The 25,251-nt window shown below is 43.7% G+C and overlaps 1 protein-coding gene across 10 annotated transcripts in view; it reads left to right on the top strand.

The window, feature by feature from the left end:
• pacs2 (phosphofurin acidic cluster sorting protein 2) overlaps positions 1 to 25,080 on the top strand; it is a 127,099-nt gene extending 102,019 nt beyond the window's left edge. For 5 of the 10 annotated variants that reach the window (XM_055862484.1, XM_055862482.1, XM_055862481.1 and 2 more), the window contains 13 exons: positions 1,277 to 1,409; positions 3,000 to 3,122; positions 9,914 to 10,020; positions 10,426 to 10,580; positions 11,050 to 11,160; positions 11,914 to 12,022; positions 15,272 to 15,304; positions 18,737 to 18,779; positions 19,200 to 19,242; positions 19,390 to 19,522; positions 19,741 to 19,961; positions 21,402 to 21,515; positions 21,883 to 25,080. In XM_055862484.1, coding sequence (XP_055718459.1) covers positions 1,277 to 1,409; positions 3,000 to 3,122; positions 9,914 to 10,020; positions 10,426 to 10,580; positions 11,050 to 11,160; positions 11,914 to 12,022; positions 15,272 to 15,304; positions 18,737 to 18,779; positions 19,200 to 19,242; positions 19,390 to 19,522; positions 19,741 to 19,961; positions 21,402 to 21,515; positions 21,883 to 22,001 — 1,444 coding nt within the window. In that variant the 3' untranslated portion in view covers positions 22,002 to 25,080. The remainder of the gene's footprint in view (positions 1 to 1,276; positions 1,410 to 2,999; positions 3,123 to 9,913; positions 10,021 to 10,425; positions 10,581 to 11,049; positions 11,161 to 11,913; positions 12,023 to 15,271; positions 15,305 to 18,736; positions 18,780 to 19,199; positions 19,243 to 19,389; positions 19,523 to 19,740; positions 19,962 to 21,401; positions 21,516 to 21,882) is intronic. The other 5 variants (XM_055862486.1, XM_055862485.1, XM_055862489.1 and 2 more) reach the window with 3 other exon arrangements.
• The last annotated feature ends 171 nt before the right edge of the window (positions 25,081 to 25,251 follow it).

Here is a 25,251-nt window from a genome sequence, read left to right as displayed (position 1 = left end):
CTCTCTGGGATTATTAAAGTATGACAGGTCCACACTCACCATCTCTCCATCCAGCTGACCATGCTCTCTGGGATTATTAAAGTATGACAGGTCCACACTCACCATCTCTCCATCCAGCCGACCATGCTCTCTGGGATTTTTAAAGTATGACAGGTCCACACTCACCATCTCTCCATCCAGCCGACCTTGCTCTCTGGGATTATTAAAGTATGACGGGTCCACTCTCACCCTCTCTCCATCCAGCCGACCGTGCTCTCTGGGATTATTAAAGTATGACAGGTCCACACTCACCATCTCTCCATCCAGCCGACCTTGCTCTCTGGGATTATTAAAGTATGACAGGTCCACACTCACCATCTCTCCATCCAGCCGACCGTGCTCTCTGGGATTATTAAAGTATGACAGGTCCACTCTCACCCTCTCTCCATCCAGCCGACCATGCTCTCTGGGATTATTAAAGTATGACAGGTCCACTCTCACCCTCTCTCCATCCAGCCGACCATGCTCTCTGGGATTATTAAAGTATGACAGGTCCACACTCACCATCTCTCCATCCAGCTGACCATGCTCTCTGGGATTATTAAAGTATGACAGGTCCACACTCACCATCTCTCCATCCAGCCGACCATGCTCTCTGGGATTTTTAAAGTATGACAGGTCCACACTCACCATCTCTCCATCCAGCCGACCTTGCTCTCTGGAATTATTAAAGTATGACGGGTGACATTATTAAAGATGTCACATGAAGCTTACCTCATTATTATTTTTTTTACTGCATCGGGGTAGCATACACAAACGTTTCGTCTTAAGTGTTCTTCAGGTTATAGGTTCCTTGCTCTTGAGAATTCCCTCACACCTCCCAACTTTTTGTCTTCCATAATGTCTAGCTCAAACACCACACATGTTCTTCTCTCTTTTCTCCAATTGAAGAAACAATAGCTCCTTTTCCCTCTTTCCTATGGCTGTTTCTAGGATGACATTTCTGGTGGGCAGACAGAACTTTTGTCTTTCTGAGCTAATATCCTGGATTTTTTTGGGGTTAACATGACTCGACCAGAATCATTTGGGTGGCAACGCCCTAACCCGCATCCCCCCTTAGAGCCGGCCCTGCTCTCTACTCATTTAGGGTCACACCTCACGCCCGTCTACCTGTGTCATTCCATACGCCCTAATTCAAATCCATCATCTTCCTTTTTTTTTTCTCCTCTACCTGAAGAAAACCAGCCCCCTTTTCCTCCCTTCTGTCCTCACTTTAGTGTTCTGGTGTCTTCTCCAGGCAGGAAGCTAAGTTGGCGGGGAGGAGAGGGAGAAGTACTTCCCTAAAGGAGCGCCAGCCCAACAGACCACAGAATGAGAGAGCCAACAGCCTGGATAACGAACGCTTGCTCGACACACGCTGCCATCTACAGGTAGGAGGAGCACACTGCAAGCAAAACAGATCGCTAGCCACTTTAAACAATGCCACTTAATATAATGTTTACATACCCTACATTACTCATCTCATATGTATATGTATATACTGTACTCTATATCATCTACTGCATCTTGCCATCTTTATGTAATACATGTATCACTAGCCACTTTGAACTATGCCCCTTTATGTTTATATACCCTACATTACTCATCTCATATGTATATGTACAATCTCCTAACCATGTGTATGTGACAAATAAGATTTGATTTGATCAGTGGCTGTATGTATCAGGCATCACAGCGTAGGAGTGCTGATGTAGGATCAGTTTTTGCCTTTTTAGATCACAATGCATAACATTACTAGATTAGCACAGTGAAGCAGAGGGGCATGCTGGTCTATAATTCTCTGAGAGGCTCTGTCTAAGTGGTAGCCTCGTTGTTAGAAAGGTGGGCCAGTAACCAGATCGTTTATGGTTTGAATCCAGAGGAGAACCAGCTGCTCCTTCTCATTGAAGCCACGGTAGTTCAAGGCCGACTGCGGTACTGCAGGCATTGTTTGCAGAAAACAGGATACCCCATTAGAGTGAATGGGAAAAATGTCAATCTTCGTGGGAATAAAAAATATGTTTTGAAGACTAGCATGGTACCAATAATTGCTTCTAATACACCAGATGTATGTCCTTGAACCGATCATTTTTTAAATCGCACACAGAAGAAGTTGTAAGGATAATTTAGTTGCTAATGGCAGCCTGCAGTACCCGGGTCGCTCTTCAACTTGAGTTACTCAATGAGAGGGGACACTGAGCTAGCCTGCAAAGTCACTTCCCGTGGCTCTGTGGCTGATAGGCTCCAGGGGCGTGGCTCTGTGGCTGACCGGCTCCAGGGGCGTGGCTCTGCGGCTGATCGGCTCCAGGGGTGTGGCTCTGTGGCTGATTGACTCCAGGGGCGTGGCTCTGCGGCTGACCGGCTCCAGGGGCGTGGCTCTGCGGCTGATCGGCTCCAGGGGTGTGGCTCTGCGGCTGATCGGCTCCAGGGGCGTGGCTCTGTGGCTGATCGGCTCCAGGGGCGTGGCTCTGCGGCTGATCGGCTCCAGGGACGTGGCTCTGCGGGGCTGATTGGCTCCAGGGGTGTGGCTCTGTGGCTGATTGACTCCAGGGGCGTGGCTCTGCGGCTGATCGGCTCCAGGGGCGTGGCTCTGCGGCTGATCGGCTCCAGGGGCGTGGCTATGTGGCCGATCGGCTCTAGGGGCGTGGCTCGGCGGCCGATCGGCTCCAGGGGCGTGGCTCTGCGGCCGATCGGCTCCAGGGGCGTGGCTCGGCGGCCGATCGGCTCCAGGGGCGTGGCTCGGCGGCCGATCGGCTCCAGGGGCGTGGCTCGGCGGCCGATCGGCTCCAGGGGCGTGGCTCGGCGGCCGATCGGCTCCAGGGGCGTGGCTCGGCGGCCGATCGGCTCCAGGGGCGTGGCTCTGCGGCTGATCGGCTCCAGGGGCGTGGCTCTTCCAGTGTCTGCATCTCGGCTGTGTGTGATGAATTTCTATTTCGATGCACAATAACCATTTTTTTATTATTTTCTATCTATTCTATAAGTGTATTCCCCCTCCACAGATCCCCAGGAAGACCGTGTATGACCAGCTGAACCACATCCTAGTGTCTGACCACCATCTACCTGACAGCATCATCCTCATCAACACATCTGATTGGCAGGGCCAGGTAAGAGACAGAAAGTGATATACAGGAAGTGACCGGTTCAGTGACCCCTCTCTGGTCTGTCTCCATGACGACCAGAAGGAAAAACAATAGATACAATTATGAATTACTCAACTTCTCTTTACACCGTCGTATTCTCACATTTCCACATTATATTTTTCTCTGTCCATTTCTTTTTCTAATTTTACCTTTCTCAAACTGTTCGCTTGCCTGCAAACAATGCCTTCGGGGTGTCTTTGTTACTTCCTGTTGAATGGGGAACGAGGGAGAGCTCGGTTTGTTGTTTTGGAAAGTCTATTGAAGAAGTTTGGTTACTAGCTATCTACATTTTGAGTTTAGATCCAGTGACATGGTTAGCATCAGTTGCTGGGACCGCTACTATCTGTCCAGTGATCCTGCTGACCAAGGCTGGGTCTGAGGAGCTGTTTGGCGTAGCAGCTAGCCTAGCTGCTAGCTAGCTGCTTATCAAGCTAGTAGGGTTTTCTTGAGGGCTTGAACGCAGCCCGCGACACGGTTAGCCATTGTGACTGGGACCGAGGATTGTCCCGGTTCTAGATCCCTGCTGTTTGTTGTTGTTTTACATCTTCCCTGCAACCTGTCTGGAACTGAGAGGAGTAACCTACGTTGCTATCATGACATTGACTAAAGCCGGCGGGAATTTCTGTTGAGGACAGTGGTGTCTCTCTCTGTCACAGGTGAAGGATCTTTTTAAATGAAAATAGTTCTACAAGTAGTTGTTACAACTACAGGAAAATAGCTTTGAGTGTTTTGTTCAAAATACTGGTGGATTCAACTAATAAAATAATGGATGACCTGACCAGAGCGGTCCAGGACCTGAAGAACAGTTTGCAGTTCTCCCAGGGTCAGCTCGATGAGTTGAAACAGGAGAACAGAGAGGTCCAGGACCTGAAGAACAGTTTAAAGTTCTCCCAGGGTCAGCTCAACGAGTTCAAACAGGAGAACAGCAAGATGACAGCAATCTGTAAGTCATTGAGAGAGGACATCAGTTCTGTGTGTGAATCCATGATAACAATGACGGATGAATCCGATTATCTCGAGGGACAATCAAGGCGGAACAACATGGCTGTGGACGGAATTGCAGAATCTCCACATGAGACCTGGGCGGAGTCTGAGGACAAAGTGAGGGAAATGATCTTGGAGAAACTGAAGATGGATCACAGGAAGATTGAGGTGGAGTGCGCACACAGGACTAGAAAACCCACCACCGGCCCAGGTGACAGGCCCAGGTGACCGGCCCAGGTGACAGGCCCAGGTGACAGGCCCAGGTGACAGGCCCAGGTGACAGGCCCAGGTGACAGGCTCAGGTGACAGGCCCAGGTGACAGGCCCAGGCCGATAGTGGTCAAGTTCCTGAGGTTCAAGGACAAGGTAGCTGTTCTGGAAAGAGCAAAGACCTTGAGAGGAACGTATATCTTCCCCCAACGAGGACTATCCTGAAGCTGTGTGCCAGAAGAGGAAATAACTTTTCCCAGCCACGAAAGCTGCCGGAGCGCATGGGCACATTGCTTACATCTGCTATGACAGGCTCATTGTCCACCCTCCCTCCCAGAAGCCTGGATGGGATGAGAGAGCCAAGCCTGTGGGTTCGTAGCTTCAAAGCACACACATACACCAATTCATTAATGGACTGCTGAATGTATATATTTTTCTCTTGCTTTGTCTGCTCTGTTCCATATTATGTCTATCTCTGATAAGCTACCCAGGAAAGAGCTGAAAATAGCCCATATTAATATACCCTACCGGTCCAAAGTTTGGACACACCTACTCATTCAAGGGTTTTTCTTGATTTTTTACTATTTTCTACATTGTAAAATAATAGTGAAGGAATCAAAACTATGATATAACACATATGGAATCATGTAGCAACCAAAAAAGTGTTTAACAAATCAACATATATTTGAGATGCTTCAAAGTAGCCCCCCCCCCACCCCTTTGCCTTGATGAGAGCTTTGCACACTCTTGGCATTCTCTCAACCAGCTTCATGAGGTAGTCACCTGGAATGCATTTCAATTAACAGGCGTGCCTTGTTAAAAGTTAATTTGTGGAATTTCTTGACGCCTTAATGTGTTTGAGCCGATCAGTTTTTTTGTGACAAGTTAGGGGTGTTATACAGAAGATAGCCCTATTTGGTAAAAGACCAAGTCCATATTATGGCAAGAACAGCTCAAATAAGCAAAGAGAAACAACAGTACATCATTGCTTTAAGACATGAAGGTCATATACCTGCCTTTCATACCTATACACCATTCCTGTGTGTGTTCAATAAAAATATTTGAACAAGACATGAAGGTCAGTCAATTTGGGAAATTTCAAGAACTTTTAAAGTTACATAAAGTGCAGTTGCAAAAACCATCAAGCAATATGATGAAACTGGCTCTCATGAGGACCGCCACAGGAAAGGAAGACCCAGAGTTACCTCTGCTGCAGAGGAGAAGTTCATTAGAGTTACCAGCTTAAGTAATTGCAGCCAAAAATAAATGCCTCACAGAATTCAAGTAACAGACACATCTCAACATCAACTGTTCAGAGGAGACTGTGTGAATCAGGCCTTCATGGTCGAATTGCTGCAAAGAAACCACTACTAAAGGACACCAATAATAAGAAGAGACTTGCTTGGGCCATGAAACACGAGCAATGGACATTAGACCGGTGGAAATCTGTCCTTTGGTCTGATGAGTCCAAATGTTTGATTTTTGGTTCTTTGTGAGACGCAGAGTAGGTGAACGGATGATCTCTGTATGTGTAGTTCCCACCGTGAAGCATGGAGGAGGTGGTGTTGGGGTGCTTTGCTGGTGACACTGTCAGTGATTTTCTTTTTTATTCAAAGCACATTTAACCAGCATGGCTACCACAGCATTCTGCAGCGATACTCCATCCCATCTGGTTTGGCGCTTAGTGGGACTATAATTTGTTTTTCAACAGGACAATGACCCAACACACCTCCAGGCTGTGTAAGAGCTATTTTACCAAGGAGAGTGATGAGTGCTGCATCAGATGACCTGGCCTCCACAATCACCCGACCTCAACCCAGTTGAGATGGTTTGGGATGAGTTGGACCGCAGAGTGAAGGAAAAGCAGCCAACAAGTGCTCAGCATATGTGGGAACTCCTTCAAGACTGTTGGAAAAGCTGGTTAAGGGAATGTGGTGAATTTCTTCAACAGATGATCAGGTCTACATAATTATCAAACATACATTAGTAATGGAAATGAATTATTAAAATATTATTAAAATTAATTTTAATAATTCCTTTCCATTACAGTATTAAAATACTCCTTTTAGTAATACAATTGTAGGCAGAAGTTGATACAGAGTACAAAATAACAGTATATGATAGCTCTCCTGTAAAGACATCCTGTAACTCATATAGTATCTCCCAGTCTAAACACACTAATTGCGTGTGTTTCCCTGGCAACAACATTTTAATAAATCTAACCTCCCCCTGACAGCAGCAACCGTCTTGTCAGCAATTAAAAGCACAGAAGTGGATTTGACCAAAACTTGACCTTTCATCACAAGTATCGGATCATAACAAGGTGGACGAGTCCAAGCATCTTCTGACAGGTGTCTGGTTTCATCAGGCCTGTGGCAGCCTTGTGTTCTTAGACAACCAGTCGTATTCTCAGAACCTCAGATAGACAGGTGGGGTCCAGACAGGAGGAGTATGAGCGTAGTTTGGTTTCTACCTTCTGATAGTGTCTGAAGGGCACAACACTCAAAACAGGTGTTAATACACACACAGAGGTCTCCTAGAAGAAGAGACCTTACAGTTTATCATAACACCATTTTTTAACCCTTTAAAAGGTATGAAGCCTTGGTTTAACCCTTCAAATGCCCAGAGTGTGCAAAGCTTTCATCAAGGCTTTGGGGCTTCCGAGTCGCGCTGCGGTCTAAGGCACTGCATCTCAGTGCTAGAGGCGTCACTACAGACCCTGGTTCGATTCCAGGCTGTATTACAACCGGACCGTGATTGGGAGTCCCATAGGGCGGTGCACAATTGGCCCAGCGTCGTCCGGGTTTGGCCGGTGTAGGCCGTCATTGTAAATAAGAATATGTTCTTAACTGACTTGCCTAGTTAAATAAATGTTCAATTAATTTACATTTAAAAAATAAAAAATAAAAAAAAGGCAAAGGGTGGCTGCTTTGAAGAATCTAAAATCTAAAATATATTTAGATTTCTTTAACACTTTTTTGGTTAATATATATTCCATATGTGTTATTTGATAGTTTTGATGTCTTCACTATTATTCTACAAAGTAGAAAATAGTAAAAATATAGAAAAACCCTTGAATGAGTAGGTGTGTCCAAACTTTTGACTCGTACTGTATGTAAATAAAGTATTTCTGTTTATTATTTTTAATACATTTGCAAATATTTCAAAAACCTGTTTTCGCTTTGCTTTGTAATGCAGCAGGGAGGAGAGAGAGACAACGGGTGCTAGTCACTTGCAGTCTTTAAAACACATTTTTTTTAACACAGCACAGCAAGTCAGAGAACGGCCCGGCACATTCAAATCAAATGTATTTATAAAGCCCTTCTTACATCAGCTGATGTCTCAAAGTGCTGTACAGAAACCCAGCCCTAAAACCCCAAACAGCAAGCAATGCAGGTGTAGAAGCACGGTGGCTAGGAAAAACTGCCTAGAAAGGCCAAAACCTAGGAAGAAACCTAGAGAGGAACCAGGCTATGAGGGATGGCCAGTCCTCTTCAATCAAATCATTTGCTGGTCGCTCTTGTCATTTGTGTGTCTTAAGGATTTAATCAAACAGTGTGCTTAAAGCATCAGACAAGCTCAGTGAATATAGTTGATTTGATTTAAAACACATACGATATGTCAATATATGGAAAAAATACACGTTTTAACATTTCGACCAAAGAATTGGTCGAAAGGACAGATTACTATTGGTCAACGAAGATGTTTTTTTAGTCTGGGACATCACCCATTGGATGCAGTGATCACAATATAGTGGCTATATCCAGGAAAGACAAAGTTCCAACAGCTGGACCTAAAATAGTGTTTTAAGAGATCATACAAAAGATTTTTGCTGTGGCTCTTCTGTGGATGATGTTAAAAACATTTGTTGGTCTGATGTGATTTAATAAGGAGCATCTAGAATCTGCACTTGATGAATTTATGAAATTGCTCCTTACAATTATTGGTACAATTATTGGTACTGTTAATTAAGAAACTGACTGTTAGAACTGTTAAGGCTCCATGGATTGATGAGGAATTGAAAAACTGTATGGTTGAAAAAGATGGGGCAAAAGGAGTGGCTAATAAGTCTGGCTGCACGTCTTTCATTGAATCAGATGGCTTATTCATCACAAAACCATTTGATGTTGCCAATTATTTTAATGATTACTTTGTTGGCAAAGTGGGCAAATTTAGGCTGAAAATGCCAACCACTAACAGTGAGCCATTGTACTCATGCATAAAAAAACTATAACGAAAGTTAGAATTTTGTGACGTTTGTGTGGGAGGTGGGAAAATGATTGTTATCGATCAATAATGGCAAACCTCCTGGCATTGACAACTTAGATGGAAAGCTACTGAGGATGGTAGCTGACTCTATAGCCACTCCTATCGGTCATATCTTTAATCTGAACCTAGAGGAAAGTATTTGTCTTCAGGCCTGGAGGGAAGCCAAAGTAATTCCTCTACCCAAGAGTGGTAAAGCGGCCTTTACTGGTTCTAACAGCAGACCTATCAGCTTGCTGCCAGTTCTTAGCAAACTGTTGGAAAGAATGGTGTTTGACCAAATACAATGCTATTTCTCTGTAAACAAATTAACAACAGCATGCTTATAGAGAAGGGCACTCAACATGTACTGCACTGACACAAATGACTGCTGATTGGTTGAAAGAAATTGGTAATAAGACGATTGTGTGAGCTGTACTTTTAGATTTCAGTGCAGCCTTTGATATTATTGACCAAAGATATTATTGAGAAAAAACTGTTGTTGAGAAAACGCATGTGTCAAATATGTAAAGTGAGGTGTACCGCAGGGCAGCTCTCTAGGCCCTCTACTCTTTTCTATTTTTGACAATGACCTACAAACTGGCATTAAACAAAGCATGTGTGTCCATGTATGCTGATGATTCAACCATATATTAATATTATGCATGTCAGTCTCTCTTGGCTAAGAGTTGAGGAAAGACTTACTGCATCACTTCTCTTTTTATTTATTTTTAGAAACAATGTGTTGAAAATTCCAAATTGTTTGCATCGTCAATTTACACATAACACCGACACACACACTTACTCCACCAGACGTCTTTATTTATTTTAATCTTTATTTAACTAGGCAAGTCAGTTAAAGAACAAATTCTTCTTTTCAATAACGGCCTACCGGGGAACAGTGGGTTAACTGCCTTGTTCAGGGGCAGAACGACAGATTTTTACCTTGTCAACTCGGGGATTCGATCTTGCAACCTTTCGGTTACTAGTCCAATGTTCTAACCACTAGGCTACGCTGCCACCCCGGGTCCCCAGGTCCAAACAAAGCAAATTCAAGGCAACACCTCACGGCTCAACACTTCTCCACATGTTGTGTGTATGTGCTGACATGTATGTGTAACTGGTAGATGCACACACACACACACACTACATGTCAATGTTTTTAAACGTGTGTAAATTGTAAAGTCTTTTGTCTGTCATGTCTTTTTCGTTATGTGTCTGACCCCAGTAAGACTAGCTGTCACCATTGGCGTCGACTAACGGGGATCCTAATAAAACAAAATAATAAAATCATTCCCCCATCTGTTTTTTTTTCAGTATCTGTCAGGTGTTCTCCAGAGCCAGCACCTCCCGGTGGTGTGTACCTGTACTACAGCAGACATCCAGGCTGCCTTCAACACCATCGTCTCACGCATACAGAGATTGTAAGCCTCTCACCCATCCCTCTCTTTTTCTCTTCAGTCATTGTAGTACACTAGATTTAGATTTCTGAAAAGCTGTACTGTAACTCAATTAACCAGTTAGAGATGGAGCTGTAATTCAACCAACATATATTGTATACATCGAATACAGAGATTGTAAGCCTCTCACCCATCCCTCTCTTTTTCTCTTCAGTCATTGTAGTACACTAGATTCAGATTTCTGAAAATCTGTACTGTAACTAAATTGATTAACCAGTTAGAGATGTAGCTGTGTACATCGAATGCAGGAATCGGTTAATTACAAAGTACATATGGGAGTCAGCTTGGGCTATACAATAACAATATTACAATAACAGGACATGAGTCTTATGCCATTACCCTCTTATATGTTTCTGTTGTGTCTCGTAGCTGTAACTGTAACAGCCAGACACCCATCCCCATAAAGATAGCTGTGGCTGGGGCCCAACACTACCTCGGAGCAGTCCTCAGGCTGTTTGTAGACCACCTCTCTTACAAGACCCCTGATTGGCTGGGCTACATGAGGTTTCTCATCATACCACTAGGTGAGTTTTTGGCACTAAACTACTGACATACAATGCCTTCGGAAAGTATTCAGACCCCTGGACTTTTTCCACATTAATGTTACGTTACAGCCTTATTCTAAAATTGATTAAATTGGGTCTGAATACTTATGTAAATAAGGTATTTCTGTTTTTTATTTTTTTATTTTAATAAACATTTCTTAAAGCCTGTTTTCACGTGGTCATTTTGGGGTATTGTGTGTAGATTGATGAGGGAAAACAATTCTGAAATCCATTTTAGAATAAGGCTGATGTGGAAAAAGGGAACGGGGTCTGAATACTTTCCGAAGACACTCTACTTCATTCATGTTTTAATTCATTCAGACATTACCGTTTGGAAGTTACTGTATAAATGTATATTGTTTTAAGTGACACATTTCTCTATATATACATGCTTTTCTAAAGGCTCTTATTGTGTATAATGTGTTGTCTACTCTTTGATTCTATTCAGGATCTCATCCAGTTTCCAAGTACCTGGGTACCATCGACTATCAATACAACAGTTTATTCCAGGATACAGCGTGGACGGACCTGTTTCACAAGCCAGAAGCACCAGTCATGGGTACGACAGACTTCACACACACTTAACACAGCTACAGTACTACCAGATGTATCGAGGGACGCTGTATATAGCTAGCCTGGTACCAGATCTGTTGGTGCTATCATGAGAACAGATCTGAGACCAGAACAATGAGTTGACATGATGGCAGCAACAGATCTGGGACCAGAACAATGAGTTGATATGATGGCAGCAACAGATCTGGGACCAGAACAATGAGTTGATATGATGGCAGCAACAGATCTTGGACCAGAACAATGAGTTGATATGATGGCAGCAACAGATCTGGGACCAGAACAATGAGTTGATATGATGGCAGCAACAGATCTTGGACCAGAACAATGAGTTGATATGATGGCAGCAACAGATCTGGGACCAGAACAATGAGTTGACATGATGGCAGCAACAGATCTGGGACCAGAACAATGAGTTGACATGATGGCAGCAACAGATCTTGGACCAGAACAATGAGTTGATATGATGGCAGCAACAGATCTTGGACCAGAACAATGAGTTGATATGATGGCAGCAACAGATCTGGGACCAGAAGAAATTAGTTGACACCAACAGATCTGAGACCAGAAGAAATGAGTTGCCACCAACAGATCTGAGACCAGGCATAGCTATAGCGAAAACAGCAGAGTACCAGAGTCCTTGTGTTTATGTATCCTGTAAACTGTAGAAAGAATTTCCTCTTGAACGACAATAAATGCCATCAATCAATCAATCAACCACATCCTGTCATGTGGTGTACAGTGCAGGAGAGTCCAGATGTGGTTTCCAGGGTAACCCAGTATATGGTCGCGGCCAATGGAGCTCACCAACTACCCATCGCAGAGGCCATGCTCACATACAAACAGAAGAGGTAAGGGCAACATATGTACACACACACACACACACACATTTAGTTATCTCACATCTTTATGGGCAGAATTTTCTTATTGCACAGGTAATGTGCTGTTAAGTGCATAAGTTACCACATCTCGTAATCTGGCAGCGTGATTTAATTTGAAACTTTTCTTTAACAATGTGGATTTATTAAGAGGCGCAGTGCCGTGAAAAAGTATTTGCCCCCTTTCTGATGTTCTCTATTTTTGTATGTTTTTGACACTGAATGTTATCAAATCTTTTATTTGACATGTTTACCACTTTTTCTACCCAATTTCATGATATCCAAATTGGTAGATACAGTCTTGTCCCGTCACTGCAACTCCCGTACGGACTCGAGAGAGGCGAAGGTCGAGAGCCGCGCGTCCCCTGAAATACGACCCTTTCAAGCCGCACTGCTTCTTGACACAATGCTCGCTTAACCCGGAAGCACCAATGTGTGGGAGGAAACACCGTACACCTGGCGACCGTGTCAGCGTGCACTGCACCCGGCCCGCCACAGGAGTCGCTAAAGCGCGATGGGACAAGGACATCCCGGCCTTCCGAACCCTCCCCTAACCCGGACGATGCTGGGCCAATCCGCCTCATGGGTCTCCCGGGTCGCGCCCAGCTGCGACACAGCCCGGGATTGAACCTGAATCTGTAGTGACGCCTCAAGCACTGCACCTCTGCACCACTCGGGAGGCGTCATCAGATCTTCAACCAAAACCAATATTAGACAAAAGAAAATCAGAGTGAACAAATAACAAATTTCTATGCTTATTTAATTAATTTAATCAACAATGTTATGCAACGCCCAGTGCCCCTGTGTGGAAGACTAATTTCCCCCTTTACACTCAATAACTGGTTGTGCCTCCTTTAGCTGCAATGACTCCAACCAGACACTTCCTGTAGTTATTGATCCGTCTCTCACGTCGCTGTGGAGGAATTGTGGCCCACACTCTTCCATGCAGAACTGCTTTAACTCAGCGACATTTGTGGGTTTTCATGAATGAACTGCTCGTTTCCAGTCCTGCTATAACATCACCATCGGGTTTAAGTCTGGTATTTGTACCAGGCCAAATCCGGGGCGTTATAGGTGCTCATTTACAAGCCATATTGCTGTTGTGTTTTTAGATCCTTGTCTTGCTTCATGACCCAGCTGTTCTTCAGCTCACTGACGGATGGCCTGACGTTTGTCCTGTAGAATTATCTGATAACAGAGCAGAATTCATGGTTCCTTCATGTCGTTTAAAATAAAAGTTCCACTTTTTGAGTCTTGACAGGTGCATTTTGGCAAACCCGGAGTGGACCTTGTTGGATGACATGGGTCTCGTTATATCTGCCGGAAACCAAACACTGCATTCCACAGGAAGAACTTCATAGCAACGGTCAAGCATGGTGCTGGTAGTGTGATGGTTTGGGGATGCTCTGCTGCCTCGGGACCTGGACGACATGTCCTCACTGAATATTAATAAATAATAATTCTGCTCCCACTCAGAGAATTAAAAAAAATATATACTTTTTTCACGCCACTGTATTTATGTAATAATTACTAAACTCGAGTTAAATATTCACCTCCTTTATAAACGCACATTGTTGAATACAAGTTTCTAATTAAATCATCGCTGCCAGATTATAATGAGATGTACGGTAATTATTTGGCACGAGGAACGTATAGTCCTTTTATGTGCGTCTATTAACAGCTGCTTTAATGAACAGCTAATAGCATTCCTGGGGACGTGCTGTGATTATTATGCATCAGTTTCTCTTTCACTTGGAGATATACCTTTTTTAGCTCGTTTATTATAGTGTCACAGGTCACGTTGGAGTAGGGTTGTACTGTGGTTAGGGTACTGACATAGGTCACGTTGGAGTAGGGTTGTACTGTGGTTGACATAGGTCACATTGGAGTAGGGTTGTACTGTGGTTATGGTACTGACATAGGTCACATTGGAGTAGGGTTGTACTGTGGTTATGGTACTGACATAGGTCACATTGGAGTAGGGTTGTACTGTGGTTATGGTACTGACAGGTCGCATTGGAGTAGGGTTGTACTATGGTTATGGTACTGACATAGGTCACGTTGGAGTAGGGTTGTACTGTGGTTAGGGTACTGACATAGGTCATGTTGGAGTAGGGTTGTACTGTGGTCATGGTACTGACAGGTCACATTGGAGTAGAGTTGTACTGTGGTTATGGTACTGACAGGTCACGTTGGAGTAGGGTTGTACTGTGGTCATGGTACTGACAGGTCACATTGGAGTAGGGTTGTACTGTGGTTATGGTACTGACATATGTCACGTTGGAGTAGGGTTGTACTATGGTTATGGTACTGACATAGGTCACGTTGGAGTAGGGTTGTACTGTGGTTATGGTACTGACATAGGTCACGTTGGAGTAGGGTTGTACTGTGGTTATGGTACTGACATAGGTCACGTTGGAGTAGGGTTGTACTGTGGTTATGGTACTGACATAGGTCACATTGGAGTAGGGTTGTACTGTGGTTATGGTACTGACATAGGTCACATTGGAGTAGGGTTGTACTGTGGTTATGGTACTGACAGGTCGCATTGGAGTAGGGTTGTACTGTGGTTATGGTACTGACATAGGTCACGTTGGAGTAGGGTTGTACTGTGGTTAGGGTACTGACAGGTCACGTTGGAGTAGGGTTGTACTGTGGTTATGGTACTGACATAGGTCACGTTGGAGTAGGGTTGTACTGTGGTTATGGTACTGACATAGGTCACGTTGGAGTAGGGTTGTACTGTGGTTAGGGTACTGATAAGTCACGTTGGAGTAGGGTTGTACTGTGGTTATGCTACTGACATAGGTCATGTTGGAGTAGGGTTGTACTGTGGTTATGGTACTGACATAGGTCACGTTGGAATAGGGTTGCACTATGGTTATGGTACTGACATAGGTCACGTTGGAATAGGGTTGTACTATGGTTATGGTACTGACATAAAATTCCCAAGTTCTCCAGAAAACCTGGTTAGAAGATTCCGGATTTCCTGCCAATTCCCTTCTCTGATTCCAACCAGGATTTCTCAAGAACTTGGTAATTTTGGAAAGTTACTCGAATGCAGCTCTACCTGGGAGCCTGTTCATTTCAGAGAGAGAGACGTTGGTCTGTTGAGAGCAGAACCCTGTTAACCAATGCCATTGTCTCTGTCCATCACTGTGTGTTTCTCAATAACATGTTCTTTTTTTTTATGTTTTCTTTGTTCTTTTTCTATCTTTGAAGGAAAAAGAGCTTTCATTTTGATTTTGCAATAAGGTATTGTGGTCTGCTTCAGTCTGTTTCTCCTGGTGATTCATCCACCTGCCCTCCCTCTCTGTCTCCCCCTCTGTCCCTCTCTGTCTCTCTCTCTCTCTGTCTCTGTATCCCTCTCTGTCTCTCTGTCTGTCTCTGTCTCCATCTCTGTCTCTCTCTCTCTGTGTGTCTCTGTCCCTCTGTGTGTCTCTCTCTCTCTCTCTCTCTCTTTCTCTCTGTCTCTGTCCCTCTGTCTCTTTCTCTCTCTCTCTGTTTCTATCTCTGTTTCTCTCTCGTTCTCTCTCTCTGTCTCTCTCTCTCTCTCTGTCTCTCTGTGTTTTAGACCAGATCTATCCATCTCCTCTCCCCTCCTCTCCTCAGCAGTCTGTATCTATCTGTAACCTGACCCTTTAACAGCCAGCTGCTAACAAACACACAATCCTTACCTGGTTAGCATTACTCTAGAAATGATCATATGACATTTAGCCAACGCTTTTATACAAAGCGACATACAGTATTGTGTGCATTTTCATTTGGGTGGCCCCAGCGGGATTCAAACCGACAACGATCCTGACATGGCATGCTTCATTGTCTATCAAGTTAAGTCACACATGACTAACAAGCTATGTAGCTAAATATGGTATAATATTTGTCATGCACAATCCCTGACAAATAAACTAAAACAAGAAAAAAGTGAATCTATGGGAAGTGTACTGATAAAGTGGCAGGTTGTCAGTTACAGCTGCTGTTCTCTGGATCCTCTTCCTCCCTTCCTTTACTTTCTCCTCTTCCTCCTCCCCTCCTCTTCTTTCCCGCTTCCTCCCCTCCTCTTCCTCCCCTCCTTTACTTTCTCCTCTTCCTCCTCCCCTCCTCTTCTTTCCCGCTTCCTCCCCTCCTCTTCCTCCCCTCCTTTACTTTCTCCTCTTCCTCCTCCCCTCCTCTTCCTCCCCTCCTTTACTTTCTCCTCTTCCTCCTCCCCTCCTCTTCTTTCCCGCTTCCACCCCTCCTCTTCCTCCCCTCCTTTACTTTCTCCTCTTCCTCCTCTTCATTCCCGCTTCCTCCCCTCTTCCTCCCCTTTTCTTTTTCTTTCTCCTCTTCCTCCCCTCTTCCTTTTCTTTCACCTCTTCCTTCTCTTCCTCCTCCCATCCTCTTCCTCCCTTCTTCCACCCCTCCTCGTCCTTTTCTTTCTCCTCTTCCTCCTACCCTCCTCTTCCTCTCTCTTCCTTTTCTTTCTCCTCTTCCTTCTCATCCTCCTCCCATCCTCTTCCTCCCTTCTTCCTACCCTCCTCTTCCTTTTCTTTCTCCTCTACTCCCTCTCTTCTTCCTCCCCTCTTCCTTTTCTTCCTCCTCTACTCACTCCTCTTCCTCCCTTCTTTCTGTTTCATACCATTCCATTATCTCTCCCTGTGTGTGATGTAATCAAGCTTCCTGCTAGATTGATTGCCCTTTTGTTCTACCATGGTCTAATGGAACATTAATGCATGTACATTGGCCATACATCTGGGTTGCGTGCCAAATGGCACCCTATTCCCTATATAGTGTGCTACATTTGACCAGAGCCCTATAAGGGGGTGGGAAGGAGTGGGTGGTGGATAGCAGTTCCCTAGCCTAGCTGGTAGGGTTGGGGTCAATTCCATTCTGATTCCAGTCAATTCAGAAAGTTAACACGATTCCAATTCAAAACTTTACTCATTGAAAAGCATTGAAGGAATTGTCATTTTAGTGTACTTCATGAATTGAATGGGAGTTGAATGGGAGTTGAATGGGAGTTGAATGGAAGTTGAATGGGAATTGAATGGGAATTGAATGGGAATTGAATGGAAGTTGAATGGGAGTTGAATGGGAGTTGAATGGGAGTTGAATGGGAGTTGAATGGGAGTTGAATGGGAGTTGAATGGGAGTTGAATGGGAATTGACCCCGACCCTACTAGCTGGTGCTGTGACATACCTTTTCCTAAAACCTTCCTGTGTCCTGTTGGTGTGGTGGTGTCTGATTGGCTGCAGCAGGAATGATGGGATGGCTTGGTGCAGGCCAGTGATTGGCTATGCAGCATGCATGTCTTGCTCCCTGCTTCTCCGCCACCAATCAGGTGTTGGGTTGTTGGGTACTAGAGGGCAACCCGGGGGCATATGATTGGTTCAGATTTTTTAGTAGTGGGTTCCAAAGCAGAACCTGACAAACTGGTATGTAGTGAATTTATACTTGTTCTATTACAAAGACAATATGATCATCAATGTAACGGGTCAGACTGTTTGTTTCTCCAGGATTTGTTTTGGACCTTTAAAAAGGATTTGATGAAACTTGGAGACCATTGAAACAACAAACATCTACACATGTACATCAGTTACACACCCAACAATTATAATGATTTAATCAAATTAAAGCCATGCCATTCAAAGACTACAAAACCAAAACGTGTTTGTGTATAAAGTATAAATAAAATAAAAAATGATTGGTCTTTTTTAAATTTATTTTTTATTTTTGAACGGCTCGTCGTTTAAAAATGGTTCCTGCTTCAGGAGACTGTTGATCTATAGCTGTAGCACTAGTTAGTAGTTACTAATTATCATGTGACTTTCTCTGTCCAATAGCATGGCATTATTGTAGTAAAGTTGGTCAGAGTGGTATTAACCAATAGAATCTCTCCTCCCTCGGTTCCCAAGGAGCCTCTACAGTTCCATTGTATCAATATAGACCCATACTATAGGTTAAATAGAAAAGTGAAAAATATAATTTCTTAAATCTGTCTCAAAGGACCATGAAAATATGATAAAAGTTATATTTTGTTGCTATTAACCACCAAGCTTTTTCATTTTCATAAATTCTGATATGACTGTAGCAAGTTGACCCTCGATACTGTGTATTTAATATATTTCTTAATGAACTAAGAGAATCACGTGGTTAAATCTGGGTTGTTTTTAGGTCGTTTACTCACCCACCCTTCATTTCTTTACACACTTTGTCCTCACTCTTCTTGATGAACCCCCAGACTCTCAAACAAGGTCGGTGTCAATTCCATTTAAATTCAGTTAAGCCGTGAGTAAAATTGGAATTTGAAATCTCTGTTAACTTCCTGACTTGACTGGATTGAAATGCAAATTGACCCCAACCCTGGTCTCAAAACGATATTTCCTTCAAACCGCACAAAGATTTTCACGGTTAAGAAACACTCTGGCTGTTTTGTGTTCAAGCTGATCTATCTGTCTCCTGGGATCTGTAGCAACAAGCAACATTAACACATAAGATGAAGGCTTTACCCAACCCTGGGGGCAACTGACTGTCTGGTTAGAAACCAACCATTCTATTTGAGTGGAGCACATGACAGCTCTAACCATCCTTGAAGCCTCTAGTCTCAATACTAGACCCACCCTCCATCCTGAATCTATTCTATTCTGCACATGCTCATTCTATTTCCTGTTTCCCTATGTTTGGCTTCTGCCCTGGTCTCTCTACAGCCCTGATGAGGACTCGTGTCAGAAGTTCATTCCCTTTATCGGAGTAGGTATCTTTCTCTTAATGTAGACAGATCTGTTTATCGGAGCAGGTATCTTTCTGTTAATGTAGACAGATCCGTGTGTCAGAGTAGGTATCTTTCTGTTAATGTAGACAGGTCCATTTATCGGAGTAGGTATCTTTCTCTTAATGTAGACAGATCCATTTATCAGAGTAGGTATCTTTCTCTTAATGTAGACAGGTGCATTTATCAGAGTAGGTATCTTTCTCTTAATGTAGACAGGTCCATTTATCAGAGTAGGTATCTTTCTCTTAATGTAGACAGATCCATTTATCAGAGTACGTATCTTTCTCTTAATGTAGACAGATCCATTTATCAGAGTAGGTATCTTTCTCTTAATGTAGACAGATACATTCTTTATCCTGGAATTTGACCTAAAATAACTTGAACCCTCTTAACCCCAGATGGTGAAAGTTGGCATCGTGGACCAGTCATCTGCAACATCAGGTGAGACATTAGTTGTGGACAAAGTACCACCGTTATTGCATGTACTTCCATGTCATCAGTGAGAATTAGTTTCTATGTCATTCTGTAGTATTCTATGATATATATATATACAGCTTGTTGTAATATTATCCCACTCTGTATTATCAGGTGACTCTGACGATGCGTCCCCCATGGGAATGGTTTTCCACTCCTCCACCCCTCAGGTGTCCCCCGCCCTGAAGGAAGCCTCACCCACACCTCCCTCTTCCCCCTCAGTCAACACAAGCTTCAGTTCATACAGGTACGTGTTCATCCAGAGAATTACATTTGAAAATAGAAATAAAAATATAGATGAATGTAATAAAACAATAAAATAGACTGTGGAAAATTACTAAATTTGGCAAATGATGGTTTCATATATTGTACATTTTAACTGATCTTATCGTCTTGTTTCTACCGATCAATTTGTTCCTTATTCTCTTCCTCCCTCTGTGGTGTGATGTCTGCTGGGTGTTGTAGTTCTCCCCAGGGGGAGCTGATGGGACTACAGGTGGACTACTGGGTGGCTCCCTCCCCGGCTGACAGGAAGAGAGACATGGAGAAAAGGGACTCGTCCTCCTCTAAGAACACTCTGAAGTGTACGTTTCGCTCGCTGCAGGTCAGCAGGCTCCCCCAGCCCGGGGCCCAGCCACAGCCCGCCATGTCCATGACCGTCGTCATGAAGGAGAAGAACAAGAAAGGTAAGGGCTTGTACTGATCGTACCAGTGGAGGCTCCTCGGAGGAGGAAGGGGAGGACCGTCCTCCTCAGTGAATTTCATAAAAATAGTGAAACACTAAAAAAAGTTATCCTTTTTAGATAAAACTATACTAAATATATTCACGTCACCAAATAATTGATTAAAACACTGTTTTGCTATGAAGGTCTACAGTAGCCTCAATAGTCTGGTGAGTAGTTGACTCACAAAGAGAAAGACAAGAGTTTTTAAAGGTCTATATTTTCCATTTACCTACTCAAACACCCGTTTCAACCAGACAGAGACGCTATGTTAGCTAGCTGGCTATGGCTATCCAACACTGTAACTCCTCCAAGTCAAGGTAAGCTTTTGGCTTTATTAATTTATTGCCATTAGGCCTGCCGGTGCTTGCTGTACACCGGGCCTGCTAAACTGCTTGCTGTACACTGTACTGCACGATTGTTGTGGGTTTATTAACTGGTTAGTTCTTGTAGCTAGCTATGTTGACTATGACGCGCTAGCTAATAGGGTGACAACGATGTAGGCTGTGTAGCGGTTATGGTATGAAGGTTTGGCGTGGATTTTTTTTCTTTTTGCGGCCTGGTCACAGAAAGCTGTTGTGTTGGGCACTGAAGTCCACAAGCTAAGGGAAAAGGTGAGAGGAGAGGGCGTATAGTACGAGAAGGAATTATACAACGAGCAAAATGTTCATGCTCTTTGTATGCGGCTGCTATTAAAGTGAACTGTGGGATTGCCTTGATCAGGTGTGTATTCATCGCACCGATTCTGTTTGAAAGCAAAACGGGGATAAACACACCTAAATGTGTCCAATAGAAACTCTTGTTTGCAACTGATTATATCCTATATCAGCTAGATGCAGGCAAGATTCTCGTCATGTGCACCTACATTGTAAACTTTCATTCATAGGCTAGGTTGTATCAACCTCATGATGGGTATAGGGGAAATTACAGTATCATGTAGCAGTCTAAACCTATGGATGTTACATTGAACTGAGTGAATGGAATATGAATGACAGTCATCCAATACGCTGTAATAGAAGGCCATGTTTATAAAAAGAAAAAAACCAAATTGGCCTCCCTCGTCTTAAACGTCACCAACCGCCACTGGACCGTATTGTAGGTAACACTACCTTTTTTAAGAGTTAGTTAAAATGTCTACATTTTGTTTCCTTTCAATATATCTCTTACTTTTAAAGCAGTATGTGGACAAGGAACGACTTCCATAGGCATTCTTTGGTTTTGTCAAACAAACCACTGCACTCCTAAGGTTACAACAACAACAAAAAACACTGCAACAACAACAAAAAACACTGCAACGACAACTTGAGTTTTCGCAAACAACAAAAAAAGACGATAGTTGATCGTCATGATTAGCACTCGCATTTGAAGTTAGGAATTCTGATTATTTCTGTTCCCTCTTACCAGTCATGTTCCTGCCAAAGAAGACTAAAGACAAGGATGTGGAGTCTAAGAGCCAGGTGATCGATGGCATCAGTCGACTGATCTGCACTGCCAAGCACCAGCAGACTATGCTGAGGGGTAAGACTCCTTCATAAGACTCCTTCCTACCTCCTAAGGTTACAAAACTCTGGTCACTTTCCCAGATTTTCCAGAAATCCTGGTTGGAAGATTCCTAATGTCAGAAGGGAATAAGCAGGAAATCCAGGAATCCTCATATCCAAGATTTCTGGGAATTTGGGGAACGTTACTGGAATTTTGCTGCCCTCCAACCTCCATGCTGTGTCCTCATTTCACCCTCCATAGAGTAGGGGTCTGCAACTGGCGGCCCACGGCCCAAATCTGGCCCCTAGTATTAGTGAGCCTGGAATTACATGAATTATGAAGAACTAGTAATTCAACAGGTAAAGTTTATTTTTAATTTTTTTTATTCTCTCTTTTCTTCCAGTGCTGATTGACGGCGTGGAGTGGAATGATGTCAAGTTTTTCCAGTTGGCGGCACAGTGGTCGTCACACGTCAAACATTTCCCCATCGGGATCTTTGGACACACTAAAGGGCCTTACTAGCAGGCCCCGCAGGCAGCGACTAGAGCTAGTATCCATAGAGACCGTTACCATAGTAGCGACCATTACCATAGTAGCGACCGTTACCATAGTAGCGACCGTTACCATAGTAGCGACCGTTACTATAGTAGCGACTTTTACCATAGACACTCATCTGGAACTGAGGACGACGCCCCCGCTCTCATGTGCCAATAGCCTTTAACCTCCTAGCTCCGCTCTTTGCACTGCCCCGCCCCCCCAGTCTGCACTGCCCCGCCCGCACATCATAGCCTGGTCCCAGGTCTGTTTGTGTTGTCTTGTCAACGATTTGCTTGACAATGACCATAGGAGTTGGCAAGACAGCACAAACAGACCTGGGACCCAATGTCTTAATTTAAGCTCCAGCTTTCCCTTGTGTTTTATGTTAATACGTTTTTGTGTTTTTTTTCTCTTCTATATGTATATTATAAACCTTCCCGAGGCAAGGCTGTCAAGGGGACATTTTGTTTTCTCACCAAGCTTTAAAAATGTTTAAAAAAAAATCCTGCTGATATTTTGAAAAACAAATAGCAGAAACCTAATGAAATAATCATTTGATAAATTAACTAATTAACTCCTAAAAAGCAAGTGCTCAACTTTTCAGCCCCCTCCCTCCCTCTCTTTTTTTTATGTGGCGAAGATGGATCGTTTCAAACACTTTGCCAGGCACAAATTAGCTAGATAACTCTTTGTCAAGATCACTTCGTAACCAAAGGCCCTGAAACGATGGCTGGTGGAGAAGGGAGGATGGAGGGTGGTAGAGGATGACAACACAGAAGAGATTGCTTATCTTGTAAGGCTGGAAGAAGGAGTGGTCTGGATCCTCAAATTAAATGACTTTAAGCCTAGACATCCCTAGTCCTGGGGTGTATTCACTAGGAACTAAATAGAAGCAAACGGTACGGAGAGGGACCTACCTGAATTTGTCCAATAGGAACTCTTGTTTTCGTTACGAAACATTTTCCATTGTGAAACGTTTTTGCTACAGTGTGCACTTATGAATACTCCCCTAATGACAGTGGCTCCTGTTATAGCCGGCTACTGAGACTCTCTGCACTAATCGGATGTAGCCGGCCGCTGAGACTCTCTGCACTCATCGGATGTAGCCGGCCACTGAGACCCTCTGCACTCATCGGATGAAGACTGAAATGTGCAATAAAATTAGCCTGAAATCCAGACCTGTTTTTTGCTAACATTCCACACCTTGTACTCCATGTCATATGTTTGCCAATCACAAGGAGTGGCAAGGAGTGGAATGATAGCACAAACAGAGAGGTACCAGGCTACAATATACTATATACGTCCTGTACATCCAATCAATTAAATGTAAATGCAGCTCATTGAGATGGCACTGACCCTGCAATGACAAATGGTTGATGCATATCTAGCACTCTATCCTGCCCTCTCCCTCTTTTTCCCTCTTCCCATCCCTCTCTCTATCCTGCCCTCTCCCTCTTTCCCTCTTCCCATCCCTCTCTCTCTCTATCCTGTCCTCTCTCTCTCTATCCTGCCCTCTCCCTCTCTTTCCCTCTTCCCATCCCTCTCTCTTCCCCTCCCTCTCTTTCCCTCTTCCCATCCCCCTCTTTTTCCCTCTTCCCATCCCTCTCTCTTTCCATCTTCCCCTCTATTTCCATCTTCCCCTCCCTCTCTATTTCCATCTTCCCCTCCCTCTCTATTTCCATCTTCCCCTCCCTCTCTCCTTCCCTCTTCTCCTCCCTCTCTCTTTCCATCTTCCCCTCTCTTTCCCTCTTCCCCTCTCTTTCCCTCTTTCCCTCTTTCCATCTTCCCCTCCCTCTCTCTTTCCCTCTTCTCCTCCCTCTCTCTTTCCATCTTCCCCTCTCTTTCCATCTTCCCCTCCCTCTCTCTTTCCCTCTTCCCCTCCCTCTCTCTTTCCATCTTCCCCTCTCTTTCCATCTTCCCCTCTTTCCCTCTCTCTCCTCTTTCCCTCCCCACCTTCCCCTCTTTCCCTCTCCCCCTCCCTCTCTCTTTCCCCCTCCCTCTCTCTTTCCCTCCCCATTTTCCCCTCTCTTTCCCTCTCCCCCCCTCTTTCCCTCTTCCCCTCCCTCTCTCCCTCTCCCCCTCTCTCTCCCCCCTCTCTATTTCGCTCTCATTCCATCCATCCTTCTACCCTATCCTGTTTCTCACAACAACCACGACAACACTCCTCTCGACACTCCACACACCTTCTGTCAGAATACTAGACATACATTTAAACTTCAACCCACTCATTATCGGAGTCATATATCTAGTGAGATGGGACATTGAGGTTTCTGCATTTTACATAACATGGCTGCCATAGAATGTTGTAGCGTCATCTCCCCCATTAACATGACATGGAGAATATTTAAACAATGATATGTCACTGAATGTCTAGAATTTAGAACAATATTCAACCTTCTAAAAGTTGTCCCAACTCCACATATATGGCTCTGGTCATTTGATAAGATCCCCAACGCTCGGTCTGAACATTAATTGGCATCGCTTGCGGTGCGGTTTTGGAAGTATAAGGGCCTTATCTTTCATATCAGCGAGAAATAATGATCAAAAAACCAAAGGTTAAATTGATACACACCTTTATAGGGTTAGTGTGCCCACACGGCCATATCTAACTTTTTTAAACAGGTGTGTTCTAGAAATGTGTTGTCACTGAAAAATACTGTTGCTGCAACTGTGTTAAAATCGGTTAAAAAAAAAAGGGTACAGTAAGTAGAGGGATTTATGTTTCTAGAACCGTATCGCAATTGAGAATCGATTCACGTTTAGATGGGGTATTTTTTGGTCGTTTTGGCTGCCAGAGAAAGTCTACCTTTCCCAAAAAAACATAGATTAAATTTGCTTTGTGAAGCCTGGAATGATTTTCACGTTGAACTGGCAACTTGTAGTTTTCTCCTCTACAAGGATATAAGTATTTTAAGTTCTGTACTATAAATATATCCTGTTTATCTTGGAAAAGTGGATTGTAATGAATGGAGGGTTCCCTTATTAAAATATGTAGCCTATTGTTAAAAAAAAAAGACTACCACTGTAATCCTAATGTTGGGGATAATAAAACTAGACTCTTAAATGTCTGCTTTTGATTGACTTATTTAATGTGATATTAATATTTTGTTATTTGTGTTTTTTTCGGTGCAAATTTCAAGTGACAGCTAGCCTAAATGTGTTATGGTGAGGTAACTTTGCCAAATGTTATACCATAACACATTTTGTGTTAATGCATGGTGCAACTTCAAATTCT

This window comes from Salvelinus fontinalis, chromosome 15 (genome assembly GCF_029448725.1).
Source record: "Salvelinus fontinalis isolate EN_2023a chromosome 15, ASM2944872v1, whole genome shotgun sequence".
Taxonomy (NCBI): Eukaryota; Metazoa; Chordata; class Actinopteri; order Salmoniformes; family Salmonidae; genus Salvelinus; species Salvelinus fontinalis.
The sequence above is the reverse complement of the archived record's forward strand: the minus strand, read 5'-3'. Positions and strand labels throughout refer to the sequence as shown.